Source organism: Neodiprion virginianus, chromosome 2 (genome assembly GCF_021901495.1).
Source record: "Neodiprion virginianus isolate iyNeoVirg1 chromosome 2, iyNeoVirg1.1, whole genome shotgun sequence".
Lineage (NCBI taxonomy): Eukaryota > Metazoa > Arthropoda > Insecta > Hymenoptera > Diprionidae > Neodiprion > Neodiprion virginianus.
This window is the reverse complement of record NC_060878.1, coordinates 222,303-237,765: the sequence shown is the minus strand read 5'-3', so window position 1 is coordinate 237,765 and position 15,463 is coordinate 222,303. Positions and strand designations below refer to the sequence as shown.

The 15,463-nt window shown below is 41.2% G+C and overlaps 2 protein-coding genes across 7 annotated transcripts in view; both read left to right on the top strand.

Moving 5' to 3' along the window:
* The window catches only part of LOC124298348 (probable G-protein coupled receptor B0563.6), a 45,852-nt gene extending 41,025 nt beyond the window's left edge, over positions 1 to 4,827 (top strand). For both annotated transcript variants that reach the window (XM_046750220.1, XM_046750218.1), the window contains exons 3-6: positions 1,522 to 1,671; positions 1,776 to 2,026; positions 2,108 to 2,395; positions 2,597 to 4,827. In XM_046750220.1, the coding sequence (XP_046606176.1) occupies positions 1,522 to 1,671; positions 1,776 to 2,026; positions 2,108 to 2,395; positions 2,597 to 2,845 (938 nt within the window). In that variant the 3' untranslated portion in view covers positions 2,846 to 4,827. The remainder of the gene's footprint in view (positions 1 to 1,521; positions 1,672 to 1,775; positions 2,027 to 2,107; positions 2,396 to 2,596) is intronic.
* Positions 4,828 to 12,205: 7,378 nt separating this feature from the next.
* Positions 12,206 to 15,463, top strand: part of LOC124297575 (frequenin-1) — a 28,817-nt gene continuing 25,559 nt past the window's right edge. For 2 of the 5 annotated variants that reach the window (XM_046748748.1, XM_046748744.1), the window contains exons 1-2: positions 12,206 to 12,478; positions 13,750 to 14,035. In XM_046748748.1, the coding sequence (XP_046604704.1) occupies positions 13,972 to 14,035 (64 nt within the window). In that variant the 5' untranslated portion in view covers positions 12,206 to 12,478; positions 13,750 to 13,971. Of the gene's footprint in view, positions 13,174 to 13,749; positions 14,036 to 15,463 lie in introns of all 5 variants that reach the window. The other 3 variants (XM_046748747.1, XM_046748746.1, XM_046748745.1) reach the window with 3 other exon arrangements.

The window sequence follows — 15,463 nt, the reverse complement described above, 5'->3', positions numbered from 1 at the left end:
GGTAAATATTTTCGTTCTTATCCATTGCTGACGAGGCACTCTGGATTTCGTGTTTAGCATATGAATCTACAGTTTTATTGAACGGAACCCGCGTCACAGTTAGGATAGACTAACCGAACCCAACAACCCATCCAATGGAATTCATTCAAACCTCGACCATTGCGTATTCAAATTTATCCGAGTTCCAATAGGTACGTTGACTAGGACTAGGTTACTTACGTAAAATAAATAGTGGTACATGTGGAACTGGTCTATCCTGAGTGCGAAACTTACGCGAAAATTCAATTTCATTAAATTTTATACTGCAGCTGAAATAACGATAAGACTTCCTAGCTCCCATTAGGTGTTAATATTCATAGACTTTGGCTAAATCCGTAGACTTTTTCGAACAAGTTTGTTTCATAGATTTGTAGCGACGCGACGGATCAGTGGTAGAACGTTATTTGATGAATTTTTTTTATCGTAGTCGATGAATTTAATGTTAAGTTTGCCGCGTTTGCAGATTTGTGGATGATTCCGTCCGAGATTTCGCCCCGATGTTTTTGAATACGGAATTCGGATGGATATAATATATAGGTAATCCGGTGGAATGTATCTTCGCTCTGGAGACTATAAATCTTACCGTCCACCGTGCCGCAAACCTCTTGCGTTAGAGAAGAGACAAATGACCACGATACCTCGGAAAATTGACACACATTTACCGGTAGCTCCGTATACACCCATGGGCATCCATCTCGAACAAATTGAAATTGTAGACAGTAGCTTTAATATGCTTACCCGGCAAGTCGGCGCAGTCGTATGTCTCTACGATAACACAAGCCTGCCAAATGTAAACTTGTAATTTCCCCCTTAACTAATAATGCTTTTTTTTAGGTATTTAGATATGTTGAATTGAAATATAGCGCTAGTTTTTTTATAGCACATTGAGATTTATTTTTATGCAAGATACGCATATTTACAGATTTTTTAACAAATATTGTGGAAAAAAATAAACATATACTCAATATAAAACTGAATGTTCGGGTATAAAATCAACAGCATTAGTTTTGAACAAGGCTCAAGAGACTAGATAAATCGAACAGACTTATGAGATCGTTTTCTACTTTCTTCAAAACTGGCGTTCAATTCGTTTCTCTTGTACTTACGTAGCACCAAATATGCTTAAAATCGCCATAAACAACAAATAGCGAGGGTAGATGAATATTTGAATATCAACACTGCCATTAATATATACTTATATTTAACAAAGAAATTGGAAGTTAACTCCAGTAGTACTGAGAAAACAGAAAAAAATGTCTCAGAAAATTTACGCGATAGAATTTTTTAATATTTTTTTCATAGATTCTTACCCAACACCTACCGAAATTACTATTCAGTCTTGTATGGGGGAAACCATCGCAAGCCTGTGTAACGAATGTACGGTGGTGAGGTACTATACCACATCGGCGGGCACACCGATGGTGTGAAATCAGCGAGTGTATAAATCAACCCTTGACACGGTTTTTTTCATTCGCCTTTCAGGATATTCCGCCGCTGCTCTGCTGGCCATAGTATTCTGCATCCCATTCGCTCTGAGGGTTCTGATCCACAAGGAAAACGGTCGATGGAGTAACTGGCATCAAGCGTTCTACCACGTTCATCTCGAACTGTTCTTGGGAAACGCATGCCTCGGTCAGTATTCTTTGAAAACTGTATAACAATGGTTACCCACCACCGCGTTCGCCCGGCGCTAATGCTCATTTATTATTTAATTATACCACCACGTCCCTTTACAGGGGTTGGAGTTATGATGCTGTTGGCGTTGACGGTCGAAAGATACGTGAGCGTTTGTCATCCCGGGCAGCACACAAGGCCCCTCTGCGGTCCGCCTCATCTGACGGTTGTTTTAATACCGCTAGTCACATTCGTCGTATACCTGCCGAGTGTCTTCCGCGGGGAAATATTAAAGTGTCAGGTGGCACCTGCTGGTCCGCTGATTTACCAAAAACGAGACAATTTGCTCTTCCTCAATCCCGTTTTTTATCAGGTGAGATATCGACGCCGGATTTTTACCACCCCGATACCACTGCTCGGTAGGTATCCTCAAATTGATCCCCCTATGTCCTAGATTTACAAGGTGGTTCTTGAGGTGGTATTCAAAGTCGCCCCGACAATTCTACTAGCTGGGCTCAATCTTCGGATCATGATAGTATACAGAAAATCGTGCGAGCGGCGTAGACGAATGACGTTGTCCAGAACCGTCAGCAGCGACGAAGACCCGAGAACTTTCGCCGAGGAGAGACGGCTCGTCTTACTTTTGGGAAGCACAAGTATACTTTTCCTCGTATGCGTCACTCCCATGGTTATACTAAACGTAACGCTGAGTGAGAGCAACTTGATCCTCTACCCTTACCAGGTGAGTACAACGTCTGGAAAAGATTACAAGTACCTACACCCGTCCTGTCATGGGTTATACCCATTCGTTAACAGCAATTAGTGCTGGAGGTGACGATGAGACGAGAAACAATTTCTGTCAAATATGATTTACCGCAGTTCCCATCCAAGTCCGTATCCAAGGCGCATGATCAATCATATATTTTGGTACATGTTGTCTCAGGTTTTTCGAGCACTGGCCAATCTCCTCGAGGTGATAAATTATTCCATCACCTTTTACATCTACTGCCTGTTTTCCGAGGACTTTCGAAACACACTGATACGAACTCTGCAATGGCCTTGGGGCCCTGCGGGAAGACACGCACGGGGTGTCCCGATGAAGCATTCCCCCCTGCCAAGGCCCACGACCACAACGACGCCACCGACGACAGCGGTCGCAACCCCGGGTCACGTGGCACGGGCCAGTGTCTAAAGTTCTGAAACCTGAACACGTAAGATTTATCCTTTCACCGTATTTCATTTCTTTGGGCATTATGCAGTGGTCGTCGGAATTTTTTTTCCCCTACCGGAGCAGAGGTACGTATTCAGGTCTTTGGGCTGCCTGAATATAAATTCTTCGGCTGACGTGTACTGAAGAAAATTTTTCAAAAAATTTTACTTGAACTACACGCAATAGACGTTAGACTGATTAAAAGTCGTGACCGAGTAATGGCTAATTGACGGAAAATCGGAGTCGCAATTTAAATCTACTCAAAATGACACTCGAAGTAGAGTTTGAATCGAACAAATATATACCTAAATTATGAGAGTGTTTAAATGAAAATTACATGCAGCAAAGTACAGATTTTATCGCAAGTTATTACATTGCGCTGATTACGGCAAAGAAATTCCATTGCCTCGGATATCAGACTGACTGACATGAACAATATGTAAGTATTCGTCTAAGTAAAGCTTTTATGGCAATGCATGACGAAGGAAAATGAAGCCACATGGAAAGAAAAAAAAAAAGAAAATAAAACTAGAGAAATGCTTATTTTGAAAGGTATCTGTGATCATATGTACGATGTAGATTTTTTATTGAAATTTTACCTATATTTATGAACGATACTTACAATTAATGATTTTAGGTGAAAAACGTTAATTTTCTATTCACGCCGTATACAATAATATACATATATATATAATGTATGTATGCCAATCAAATACATCTGTATTGTAAACATGATACAGCGTACAGTCGTACGTATCTTTAACACGTTTTTCCGTGCGCGAAACTCCGACAAGCATCTGTATACGTGATACATGTACCAAAAGTGTGCGAGCATGTTAACAAAATTTTAAATAAAAGAATGCTAAATAACAATTAACCCCACCTACTTCATGTTTCGGAAAAAAAAGAACGAATGAAAATAAAAAGACGAATAAAACGGTATCAAATTAACGATCTCATGAAGTTTCGTCGTACGCGAATTACTAATTATTCAATGGTTTCAAATCTCCGTATTGAATTATTACTGCCACATGTTTTCACTTACGATAAGCTATCCGTAAATTGTGACCTTTGTATTTTAATCTGGATTAATCGTACAATTACCTGGAGTACCTAACTATAAAACAATACATTGCTGTATGAGGCAAACAATTTTGCGACTTTCACACACAGCTGGAAAGCACAAATAAACCGCGTTTGTCCTCCATATACCAATTACCGAAATCACCCGAAGTTTGTTTGAACGTCGTTTGAACATGTAAATGTGGCAACTGATAATCCGTGATGATTAATTATACTCTTAATTATACTCCAAGCTACACCCACAAACAACAAATGACTCTGTATGTATAATGTAATTAGTTATAGTAAGACGATGCTTCTCCAAACTCAAAAATATGCTCGTATTAATATGGATATTTATTATATGTAACATATTCTTCGGCTGACAATTAGTTCTTACTAAGTGTCGAAAAACATCGTTGGAAACAGTGACTTGATTTATATAAGCCTATCGTTATCAGTACGTGTATCTATACTGCTTTGTTACCGTTGGTACGTACCATTGAGGCTACGGCATTATCATTATTTTCCGACTCCACCGCTGTTACTCATCCCATGCGACACACGCTATTTTTTGCGACACCTGTGAAGGAAAGTTTAATTTGAGAAGTAACGAAGGTGCCACTGATTACGCGTAAAATTGGGGTCAAGTAACTTACGCTCAACGACACAGTCCGTAAAATTTAGTTACATATTCAAAAGTGCGCTTAATTCAAAGAAAACCCGCCAGTGTGTAAAATATAGGATTTCAATTGTGCGCATACGCCAACGTTATTTTACCGCACTGTTCAGAAATGGGATAATTTACACACCCTTCACAGACTTTGGAAATCGAACTTTCAAATCGAGGTGTTGTAAAAAAAAAAAAATTTTCTCAAATGCAATACGTATTCTCGACTAAATTGCAATTCGACTGTAATTAATTGTTTCTTGTCAAACGGTATATTTTTGTTTGTAAATGTATCTAAATTATAACTACACTATACCTATAACTATATTTGATTGAAACGCATTGAATAAATTATATTGACGGTCCTTCGGTAAGTGGTACCTATACGTATAACGGATAATGTGTTTACCTATACTCCATCGGCGTTAAGCGAGGCAAAATGATTGTACTCTCGCACATTAATTGTCGAGTGGATGGATGGACATGAGCCTCGCTGTAATACCAAATCGGAACATGGGTGCAGGTTAAATGCAAATTTTAATTACAGGCATGCCTGCATCACCGTTGTGCGGTCTTCGTCAAGTTGCAAATTTGCAACTGGTTCACGTGGTTACGATTCGGCTGAATCAATATACATTTGATCAGAGAGCAAGGTAGTACGACTTCTGGAGGAGCTGTATCGGGTGTCATAATAATAAATACTGCTTAATCTTTCAATGCACGAGCAATTACCGGTACGTAAGACGCGTGTAGTGCCGAATTCCCGAACTGCGGAGAGTATCGATTAACTTATTTTAAAATATTCCACAGATAAGGGTTGCGTGCGGAAGGAGCCGTATACGTAATATGTATAGGTATAATGTATACGGTAGGTGGTTTAGCATACGCGAAACCAATCCACGCGTAGTGCCGTTCGCGACAGTTCGAATATCCTCATCAGGTCAACCCAAGAGTTAAGCAGACCAACGTCGTTTTCCGTACCCAGAATGCGAGCAAAATCACCCATCAATGGGTAAGTTTATGGTATCGAGTATCCAAGTAGTTAGTTTGCTATTTCCTGGAACGCGCGCACGAGCCGAGGCATGATAACGCAATCCAAACGAGCATTCGATAAAGTTTCAGAGCAATCAGATATGGAATGCTTTCGCTGAGCGAGAGTGCAACAGCTGAGCGTGTCCGCGAACGAGTGCAACTGTACCTGAGCTGTTTGAATATAATGTAAGAGTAATGATCAAATTGGCCTGCAACGATCACCCTGCGTACTTGCGGTATGCCTATTTGTACAATACATATAATAGAGAGCGGTTGGTGGTGATGGAATGAAAAAGGATCGGCACCTTCGGAGAGTGGATTAAACACTCGGCCACGCTTCCAGCGTTCATCAGTTTGATCTCAAGTGTGTATTAAGCTGAGCGATGATATTCTTACAATTAGATGAAGATGAAGTTCCTGGTTGGCTCCCCTCGGGCTTTGCCACCCTGATCACCGCACGGCGGTATATAGTGGCCGCAGCGAAGGGTTCGGGGTGGGTCGATACAGGGTAGCTTTGGCGTTGGCGTTGGCGTTGGCGTTTGCGTTCAAGGGTAGGACAGCCTGTCTGGGACTTTCCCCAATTACACCGAAGCGCAAGGCGGTCGAGTGCAACAAACAGATCGATGCCTACGCCCTCGGTGTGTCAACCGAGCATTTCCCTCATTCTGAGAGAACCTCGTTCCTCCCTCGCTCTATCTATTCTACGTCTACTCTGGTGTTAATTAAAAATAACAAGATGGGGTAACGTAACGTGGGCGAACGCCAACGAGAAATCGCTTTAGTTTACAAACGGAAGAAGCCTTTGAGAGAAAATTCGAAATATACATTTTCGGGCAACGATTCTCCTTGCCTAGGTAGGTGCAAGGTCGTCTAGTTAATTGATATAGTATTTCAGGGCCGTATCGATCAAATTATATCCGAACGATGATTTCGTTCCAGCGTATCCTTTATACGTGATTAGGTTTTCCGGATACGAATGTCATCTGAGTTGTGACGGCTGTTTGTGATATACCACACACCATCTCTAAACTGGTTGAATGACAGAAAAACAAAACAAAAAACACTCGGACAGCCGAATGTTTTTTCAGTACAGCAAAAATATATTCCTCCGGAAGCTGGTTCGCCACTTTCCCGTAAGACCATCGAACTTTTTTGATAATCGTAAGGATCAGACTTCCCGCGTCAGGATTCAGAAACGGTCCGGGAGCTGCAAGTCTATGCGTTAACACCCATGTCGAGCAGTAGCGTGTACCTACTCCTCATGTGGTTACATGAATGAAGGACCGCCGGAAATGGAATTATTTATCGTTTGCAGAGCGTCATAAAGTGCCTCGTTGTTCCAAGTTCAATTTAAATTGCAGGAAAAAATCCAGACGTCCCAATGTTTACAGTTCTTCGTGGAGAAATTTGAAGGGTTCGTAACTTCGTACCTTGATGCTTCTTTCCCGCCCATCCTCTCGCCGCCTCTTTCACTTTTCTCTCTCGTCGTCTCACTCTATCACGCCGAAGCAACAGCCCAAGTACCCTGTATAGGTACGTACTGTGCCTTCAATACCTACCTATACTATGCGCGTATAAAAGAGTAGGTACGTCAAGTTTCCCGTCGCGTATAACTTGGTCAGCGATAAAAGCTGCTGGTTATAAACTCAGAAACGTTTTAAGAAAAGTGATCATCAATCGTCGAGGCTCTACAGCTTCGGCATGCGTTGTAAAAAGACGAAGCGACTTATACTTTTGAGTAATTTATAATTTAGCGCAGGTATCCGCACGGCGCGTAAACTCGGGTAACTTTTTTAACTGTAGCCACCGCCGTTCGAACAAGTATAACAAGTATAATGAAAATTTGGAGGATGGTAATCACGTGCTACTTTTTTTTACGTCAGATAGCATGTTGCTATACGTTTGACTATTCGACATTCAGGATCAGATTAGTTGTTTCTATTGCAGTTCCGAACCGGGTTGTGGGGATTTACTTGCAGACTATCTATAAACGGGATGAAATCAGGAAAAGAAATGAAATTTCTATTCCAGTACGCTACGCCTGCGCGTAGGCACGCCTACGCTTCTCATATCACGTTGTTTTTCTCGGGGAAAAAACTTTCATTTCGGCTGGCGGGATTTGTATGAGGATGAAATTGGGAAATTCTATGTATTCTTATACATACGAGTACGTATTCATCAAAACAGACAGATTTCAAGCTGCACCGGGCGAACGAGATATGGAAACGCGGATCCCCCATAATAATTAATCACTACTGCAAACGGAGCGGCAATAATATATCGCAATTCTTAATAACATTCCTTAGCTCGCATAATACTCTTCTGGTTCGTGATCCGGTTTCGCGGGAGGAAGTGGCAGACTTGCAGAGATAATATGTATCAGAGAAATTTATCAAGACTAATAAGTACCTACAAGTTCCACGGCTCTCCCGGATTCGCTAAGATTCTTTACCCCTTTGTTGTTCGATCTGCGGGTTGCAGGGTGACAAATGTTCGGCATGGGCGAACAGGCAGCCGTATAACACTTCTATCGCATTATGTAAGGAAAGATGAATAGACGAATATAACTTAGAGATTGGCCTATATTTTACGGCAGAAAAAGTATCGCCCACCGTGAGAGCAGAATTTTTTTCCAACACCTGCACGGAAACCTTACAGGTTTCTGACGCATGTTAAGCGTGCGTAAAGTGATCAATTTTTGAGCCTTGCGGATATGTACATTTTCCGCACTGTCGCGTATGCGCACTTGCGAGCACCTCAATTTTAGCCACTTTTCGCAGAATTTACAGAAAAGATCGATATTGCGAGCACTCGACACCAAATTTACTATTATAACGCGTCAAAACTACGATGCCGACCTATGTAGTACATAAAAACGTTCGATAAGTGCGTATCCTTACGGAATATGGGTATACTAATGCACACGTGTGATGAGGCTTTTCATAAATTATCAGAGCGCAAAATATACGCTCGTGTATATGAAAATTTAATTACGAAAGCTTGTAGCTGTTTATTACTCTTGAAACTTGTTGGTACAATTGTGTATACGGGGAGAATTAAAGAGCAGATTTTACTCAAAACTGTAGGGAAAGTGAGATACATCGGGTTTTTTTTTTCGTAAAATGTACTTCGTAGAATGCGGAAATTTACTCCAGAAACAGTGAGAAAACCACTGTGTGCAAAGGAAAATCTGCAATGGAGATATAAATTTGATAAACTGGTGAATTCGAAAAATTAACGACGGAGCCAGGAATCGAACCTGGTATCTAGAGATGCTTGACCGGAGCCTTGCTCCACTAGACCACCTAGCCGCCCTGACTCTATTGTCGTTAATTCCTCTCATCACCGGTGAGTTCAAATTTGTTTTCTTGTGCCTGGTATGTGTGAAAGAACGGAAAGTTTTCGTCTCTTGAGCACCCGATGTAAGAATGTATGTAGATGAATGTTTACATGTTGGAATCTTACGCTTCTGATGGGAAGCCACGCAAGACGGTCAAATCCGTCTAATAAATGATATGCGGATGTGCATTATCATCAGTTACGAGAAAATCTGCAATATTTGTAGTAAAGAAATATAGCTGAGCAGGGTACTTAAAAAAAAAAAAAAACCTCGTAGTGTCCCTCTTTTCGTGCAGTTTTCAGTAAAATCTGCTATTTTTCTTCTCTCCGTGCGGTGATAAAAGATTTTAACGCAGACATAACATAAACAAATTGTAAAAATGGTTGCAAAACTTATGATTTGCACATGTGGCAGATTCTAAAACGGTACGGAAAAAACGAAGCTGAAAATTACCAAACCCAGCCGATGTAATAATATAACTTTGGACTAGAAATGAGATACGCCAGGAAGATAATATAAAGTTGCCTACGGAGGTACAGAGGAAGGAGGGGGATGGACGGATGCCGGGGAAAAACGATCGCAGAGATATAAAGGGTAGGTCTAAAAATAAATGGACCGGATTGGCGTCGCGACGCTGATTTTGTTTTCGCGAACGAGGCTGCACGGACTAGGTCCGCGAATATAGGGGAGGCTGAGAACCCCCGCCCCCAAGTCAACCCTCCTCCGAAAGAATAACTCACCAATGGCGCCGAGGGGTTCGGGAAGTGGCTAAGTCGTTCGTCCAAGGTCAACGGAATTTCCAAAATTCTCGCTCGTTTTATGTAAAAACTGCTCGCCGACACTGTAAGGCTCGTCACGTATTCGATCCTGTGGAGTGGCGATGGCCACCAAGTTAAAAATAATCGATGCAGCGATTGATCGGGTATAAGAAAATAATCGAACATGACTCGATTAAATCGGTAAAAATTAATCGATTCATTCGGGAAAAAATCATCGATTGTTTTCGGTCATTCTTACTGTAAAGGCGGTCGTATGTATTGCCAGGGTTAAAAAATGTATATTGGTCGCAAATTTGTTTCCCAGTGTTACGCAGGTCTGCAACCAAAAAACTGCATAGATTTTTTATACTGTTTCTTTACTCACTGAAATCGGGAAAAATACTCAAAGAATTCCACAACATCAAGATTTCTTCGACTCGTATTTGTAGTTTCATTTAGAGTGAAACTCCCGTTCACTTCGAAATCTGGTATCTCATTCGTGATTTCAAAAATCCTATGCAAAAGTGATTTCTTACTTCCATTTAATATGTATTAGGGTGAGACTCAAGAATAAATAAAAACAGGAAAACAGAAAATGGAAAGCGGAAGCGGCTTCGGAGAAATATAAAACAGAACAAGAAGAAGTTTCGTAGGCAAAAAGAATGAACGCGTAATGTTCATTTCGTGAAGATATTGTTCATTTAATTTTACAAGAAATACCGTGTAGTTCATTGTGATAAAATGGTGGTTTTTTCATTATTGTAACGTTTTTTTTTTTTCATGTAAACACCTTGTATTTTGCAAGGATACCGTACGTGATTGAGAGAAATAAAAGTCATTTTTGGATTCAGTTCACTCGAAAACGTAATATTCACAAAAAACATCCCATGCGGTTGAGATAAAATATTTTTTTTCAGAACTGTGTTATTGTCCAGTACGCGTTGTAGAATACCAAGCTCTCTCCACATTTGCGGCCTCATCTCGTTCTGGCATGCTTCCGCATGAATGCGTGGTCGTCTGATTTCCTGCATCTTCGGAGGGTTGCGACTTCCTGCCATTAATCGAGCGAACGGCCGCCGAGTTAATTGGCGATCCCGGGAACGATCCCGGGTCGAATATTCGGGGAAGCAATATAATCTGCATCGTTTAGCCTCGCATGACAGCTTATACCACCCTCGGTATTCGCGAATCTCTTACTTCACGGCCGTTTGCCAGGTCTCGGGCATATTAAGGAGAGTGTTTTTCGGCTGGGCTGAAGCCTACTATCGGTTGATTCCTGCTCGCCAATAGTTCTGATACCGAGTCAATTATCGGCAATTCACTCTCGATTGGTGGATGGGAGAGCCGTCCGCTCCGAACAATGGTCATATCACTCGCATATAAGCGAGAGAAGGACACAAGCGCGAAACAACGACCCTTCGCGCCATCGTCGTCTACAGGGGAAAAAAAAGTACGAGTCAGGCTGCTGTAGATTTTGTCTAAGCTCGCAATATTTATGCGAACGAAGAAAATGCGAACCTTAAGCTTGACGCGTGTTTTCCAACTATATGTTGAAACTGGTAAAATTAAATCGAGATTCAGATATAAAATACGCACACCCAAGCCAGCTTATGTTATATACTTGCGGTGAAATTTTTCAACGCGTTATTCTTAAAACATGAGTCAGCTAGTCCAGTTTTTCTGGAATATTCCCGAATCAAGATAATTTCAGCGATGCTGCGGCCGAAGAAATCAAATGTTGGACAAATCAATACAGGTAAGTAGGCAAGGGGCAAAAGATAGTAGTAGAACCGTTCTACAAGTATTTGCGTTTAGCGAGAGTCAATACTTGGGATTCGGGCAGCGGGCCTTTACAAAGTAAGTTCTTCAATAAGCTTCAGTTAGAAATTGAGCCTTTCAATTTTCAAGCTATAAATGTCCGATACGACTTCAACTCCGGCAACACGTCGAAGAAATCGAACACGGACGATGGAAGCCAATCCTAAATGGCAAAAAAAGTTTCTAGTACCAATATAATCGTGGTAAGTGTAGCAGTGAAAAAGAATATTGTATTATGCAATTGTGTTGCCGGTAACAACAACATTGACATGACGTGAGATGCGAATTCTCAAAGATTTCTGATATCGCAGGACCAATGCGTCGAATTTCGGCTGAAATATTGAGCCTCGCCTGTCTTCCGACTGAACCGACGATGCAAAAACCGTTAAAACAGCGACCCTCCCATCCAGCCATTGATTAGGGTCGAAGCAGGTCCTGCCGATGGCAGTCATCGGTCTCTTCGAAGGAGATCCGAGACTCTGTAATACGTAAAATATGTGTACACATAACGCGTACATATTTACCTAAATCCCTATGAGGTACACCACGGTTAGCCACCGAGGATAGTCGCGCATGCGCGGGGTTGAAAAAGGGGTTGAACGGCGCTTCAACGCTCCAACAATGTTAGCCACAAAGCAGTCAGACGTCGAGCGTGGCGACGCGTTGACGTTAATTGTTCGCGTTTACGTGCAGTTTGTGTCGTAACGACGAACGGCAAAGTGCCTGACTGCTCTCAGAACCGATTAATTTATTTGCAATGAAATTCAGCCGAATAATTTTGTGATAGAAGTGTGATTCATTTCTTACGAATTTCAGCCACTCGTCCGGTTCCATTGCTTATCTTGTTTCGAGCTAATACCTGTTAAGTTTCATACGTCAATCTCATCGTCATAATACACTACGAAATCCGTTTGAGGAAAAGTCTCCACGCAGCAGTTTGTATCAATTCCATTTCGTAAAGCAGTCTAAGACGATCTAAGATGATCTGAGTAATTCTAAGAAGATAATTTAATTTCCCCGAGCATACTCTAGTGATGTAAAGTTTTTTAAACGAAAGCGCAGGACGATTGAATACCAAGCTCTAATCAATTCTTTTACAACAGTCTAACGGCCACGAAGAAAATCAATTTAATCTCTCCGAGTTGACATTTCTGACCGTTCACTTGATTGAAAATTTATGAGACTAAACTCCACTTCTGACAAATGCAACTCATTCTCGGTCAAGTAGATTTTGTGCGACATTGTGTATCTAGAAAAAAAAAAAGAAAAACTGCTCTGTCGCTAAAGCCCCTCGTGACATCTTAGACGGGCACTAACGTTTGTGCTTCTGACCCTACGTCATGCCAAAGGGGTAGGCAGCGTGTCAGTAAAGAATGTCAGGTAGCTTACGATTAGATCCAGCTTTAAAACAGTAAATAGCCTGTCGGAGGCGATAAACCATACCTTACGTTAGGCTAAGGCTTCAAACCTTTTCATTTTATCGACTGGCAGAAGAGTGTAATATCCACTCATCTATCTATCTATCTATGTATCTATCCATCTATCTGTATATCTAGTTACCTGTCTGTCCATCTATTCGTCAGGGTAATTTTTTGCCGTACAACCAATGTGATTAACGAAGAGCTTGCCGGTGAGCACTCTAAAATTGTTCGTACGAACGTTTACCAGTACGAATAATATCTTGCAATGCAAAATTATTAAGCGTTGTGATTAATAATCATTTGTTCATTCATCTCTTGCCAATTCTTATAGTGCTTTGTCACAATATCTTGAATCTGGTCGGGTCAACTCATCTCATTGAAATACAAGTACCTTACAGTTACAAATTTTATTGTATATTTCCAAATTTCTTAATTCATATCTTTAACAACTTACTTGCATTTTCATAGTGCGTAATTTTATTTCCCTCCATTTTGTCTACAATTGCTTCAGCCTCGTCAAATTTACCATACGGAATTTTTAATCTGACGCCTTTTGCAGCCGTGTCAAGTTAGCGGAAACGAAAGAAATATGTATCGTATCATAAAATGAGATCCTTTTTAGACTCTGACATACCTCACCTGGATAGCTCCGTTCTCTCGACAGAATGCAGCGGCAAATAGATCAATAAACGTATACAATAGATGCGTAAAGTGACAGGGGGAAAAGTCTCGCGAGTCAGAAAGTGTAAGCAGAGGAGGATAAATAAATAAGTTATTATTTACAGAATTGACAGTACAGACTACGGTAGGGATAAAATTCTGACGTCAAACTCGAAATATTTCCCCTCTAACTGTGGTCAGTGAATATATACGTTCGTACAACCGAAGAGAATTGGAGTTGTGGAAGAACGCACTTTGATAAATTACTAGAAAAACGTACGAAGCTGAAACCGAGGAGAGAAGAATTGTATTAAAACCGTAAACAACGAAGAAACAAGGAGAGAAAAATGGGGAAGAAGAATAGTAAGCTGAAACAGGACACCATCGACCGGCTGACAACGGACACATATTGTGAGTCAATGTAACTAAATTCTTGAAAACTAATCTTGACTCGGTCTTCGTGCCATAAAAATATTTTACTCTGAAAAGAAAATCTCAACTTGACGTAATCTTACCATTGTTCCTTCTTTTCTTTCGATGTACGAGTATGCACCCACGATACTACGCACATGTACACCACCATGCGATTACCGTCACTGGCCGTGTTAACCATTTGGGAAATCTATCTGCGATGCAAGTTTTACTGAACCGTTGTCATTTCAATCGATTTATGGCTACTTGTCATCGCAGTCACATGTTGTCGCAATAAGAAAGGAGAACGTTAAGAGAGTGGTCGGTGAGCTGATTTTGACGAGTACATGGTATAGGGGTTGAGAAACTGTTTCAACATTGAGAACTGCGGGCAGGCTGAGGTGGTGAGGTTGTTATCTAGGAAAACAATAGAGTCACACATAACACGGAGGCAAGGAGAAAACGATTCACACTTACGGAAGATACCGTGTTCAAGTTAGTAACGTTAACGTAACGAAACATCATGGAATAAATCGTTGTTGTACAATTTTAGAGCGATCATCAACGAGTTGGCTTTTCAATATGTGCACATTTTTCCGTTCTCATGATTAACTAGCTGAATTTCAGACAATCCTGAGGCTGCGAAGTAGCGATTTCCCTAAACGTGCATCGTTAAAGTAACGTCACCAACTTCAACATCGTAGGAAGGTGGAGTTGCGGATACTGTGCGACACGCGGACTCACGCCGTCTAAAGTCTACCCTTATACTTCTCAGTCTGTAATGCCAGCCTAGGGGTGCCGTTAGAACGATTCGTTCCTCATAAATATATCGAGCCGTCGATGTAGGTATCGTATTCACGAGCGACTACCGTGTGGCGCCGTGTCTCTAGCCAGTAGGTGATTGCCATTCCGCGATATCCGGAAGGATATAACTATTAAAGTGTCAGTTTCTGGTGATGTATTGGTAGGCGTGTCGCCTCGATTGCTCGTCCGTAGAACAACTAGGAGAAGAAAAGTTCAGAGGTGATACATTATGTGTCAAGGGATGGTTTGCATTTTACAAGGATGGGGCTTGATTGCGATGTTGGGTTGAACAGTTTTTTTTTTCATCGAGCTAACCATACTCGCTAATTTAGTGTAGCCTGCAAAGCAGTAGCTGGGAGTGAGCCTAAGAGTGAAGATCTGGTAATGTTTTATCGCTTTTCGTTTTCCCCCCATCTTTTTCTTATTTTCTCACAATTGGTTTATTTGGTTTTTCGATTTTCTTTTCCTTCATCAATCCCACATAGTTGTCTTCACAGAAAAAACGAAATCCCACCAAATTTTCAGGATACGTGGTGTTCCTTGGCCTACATGAAATAGAAAGAAGAAACACGGAGTAGCCGAAGAACGAAAAAGTAGCGTCTTGGTAGTAATTCAATTGCTGAA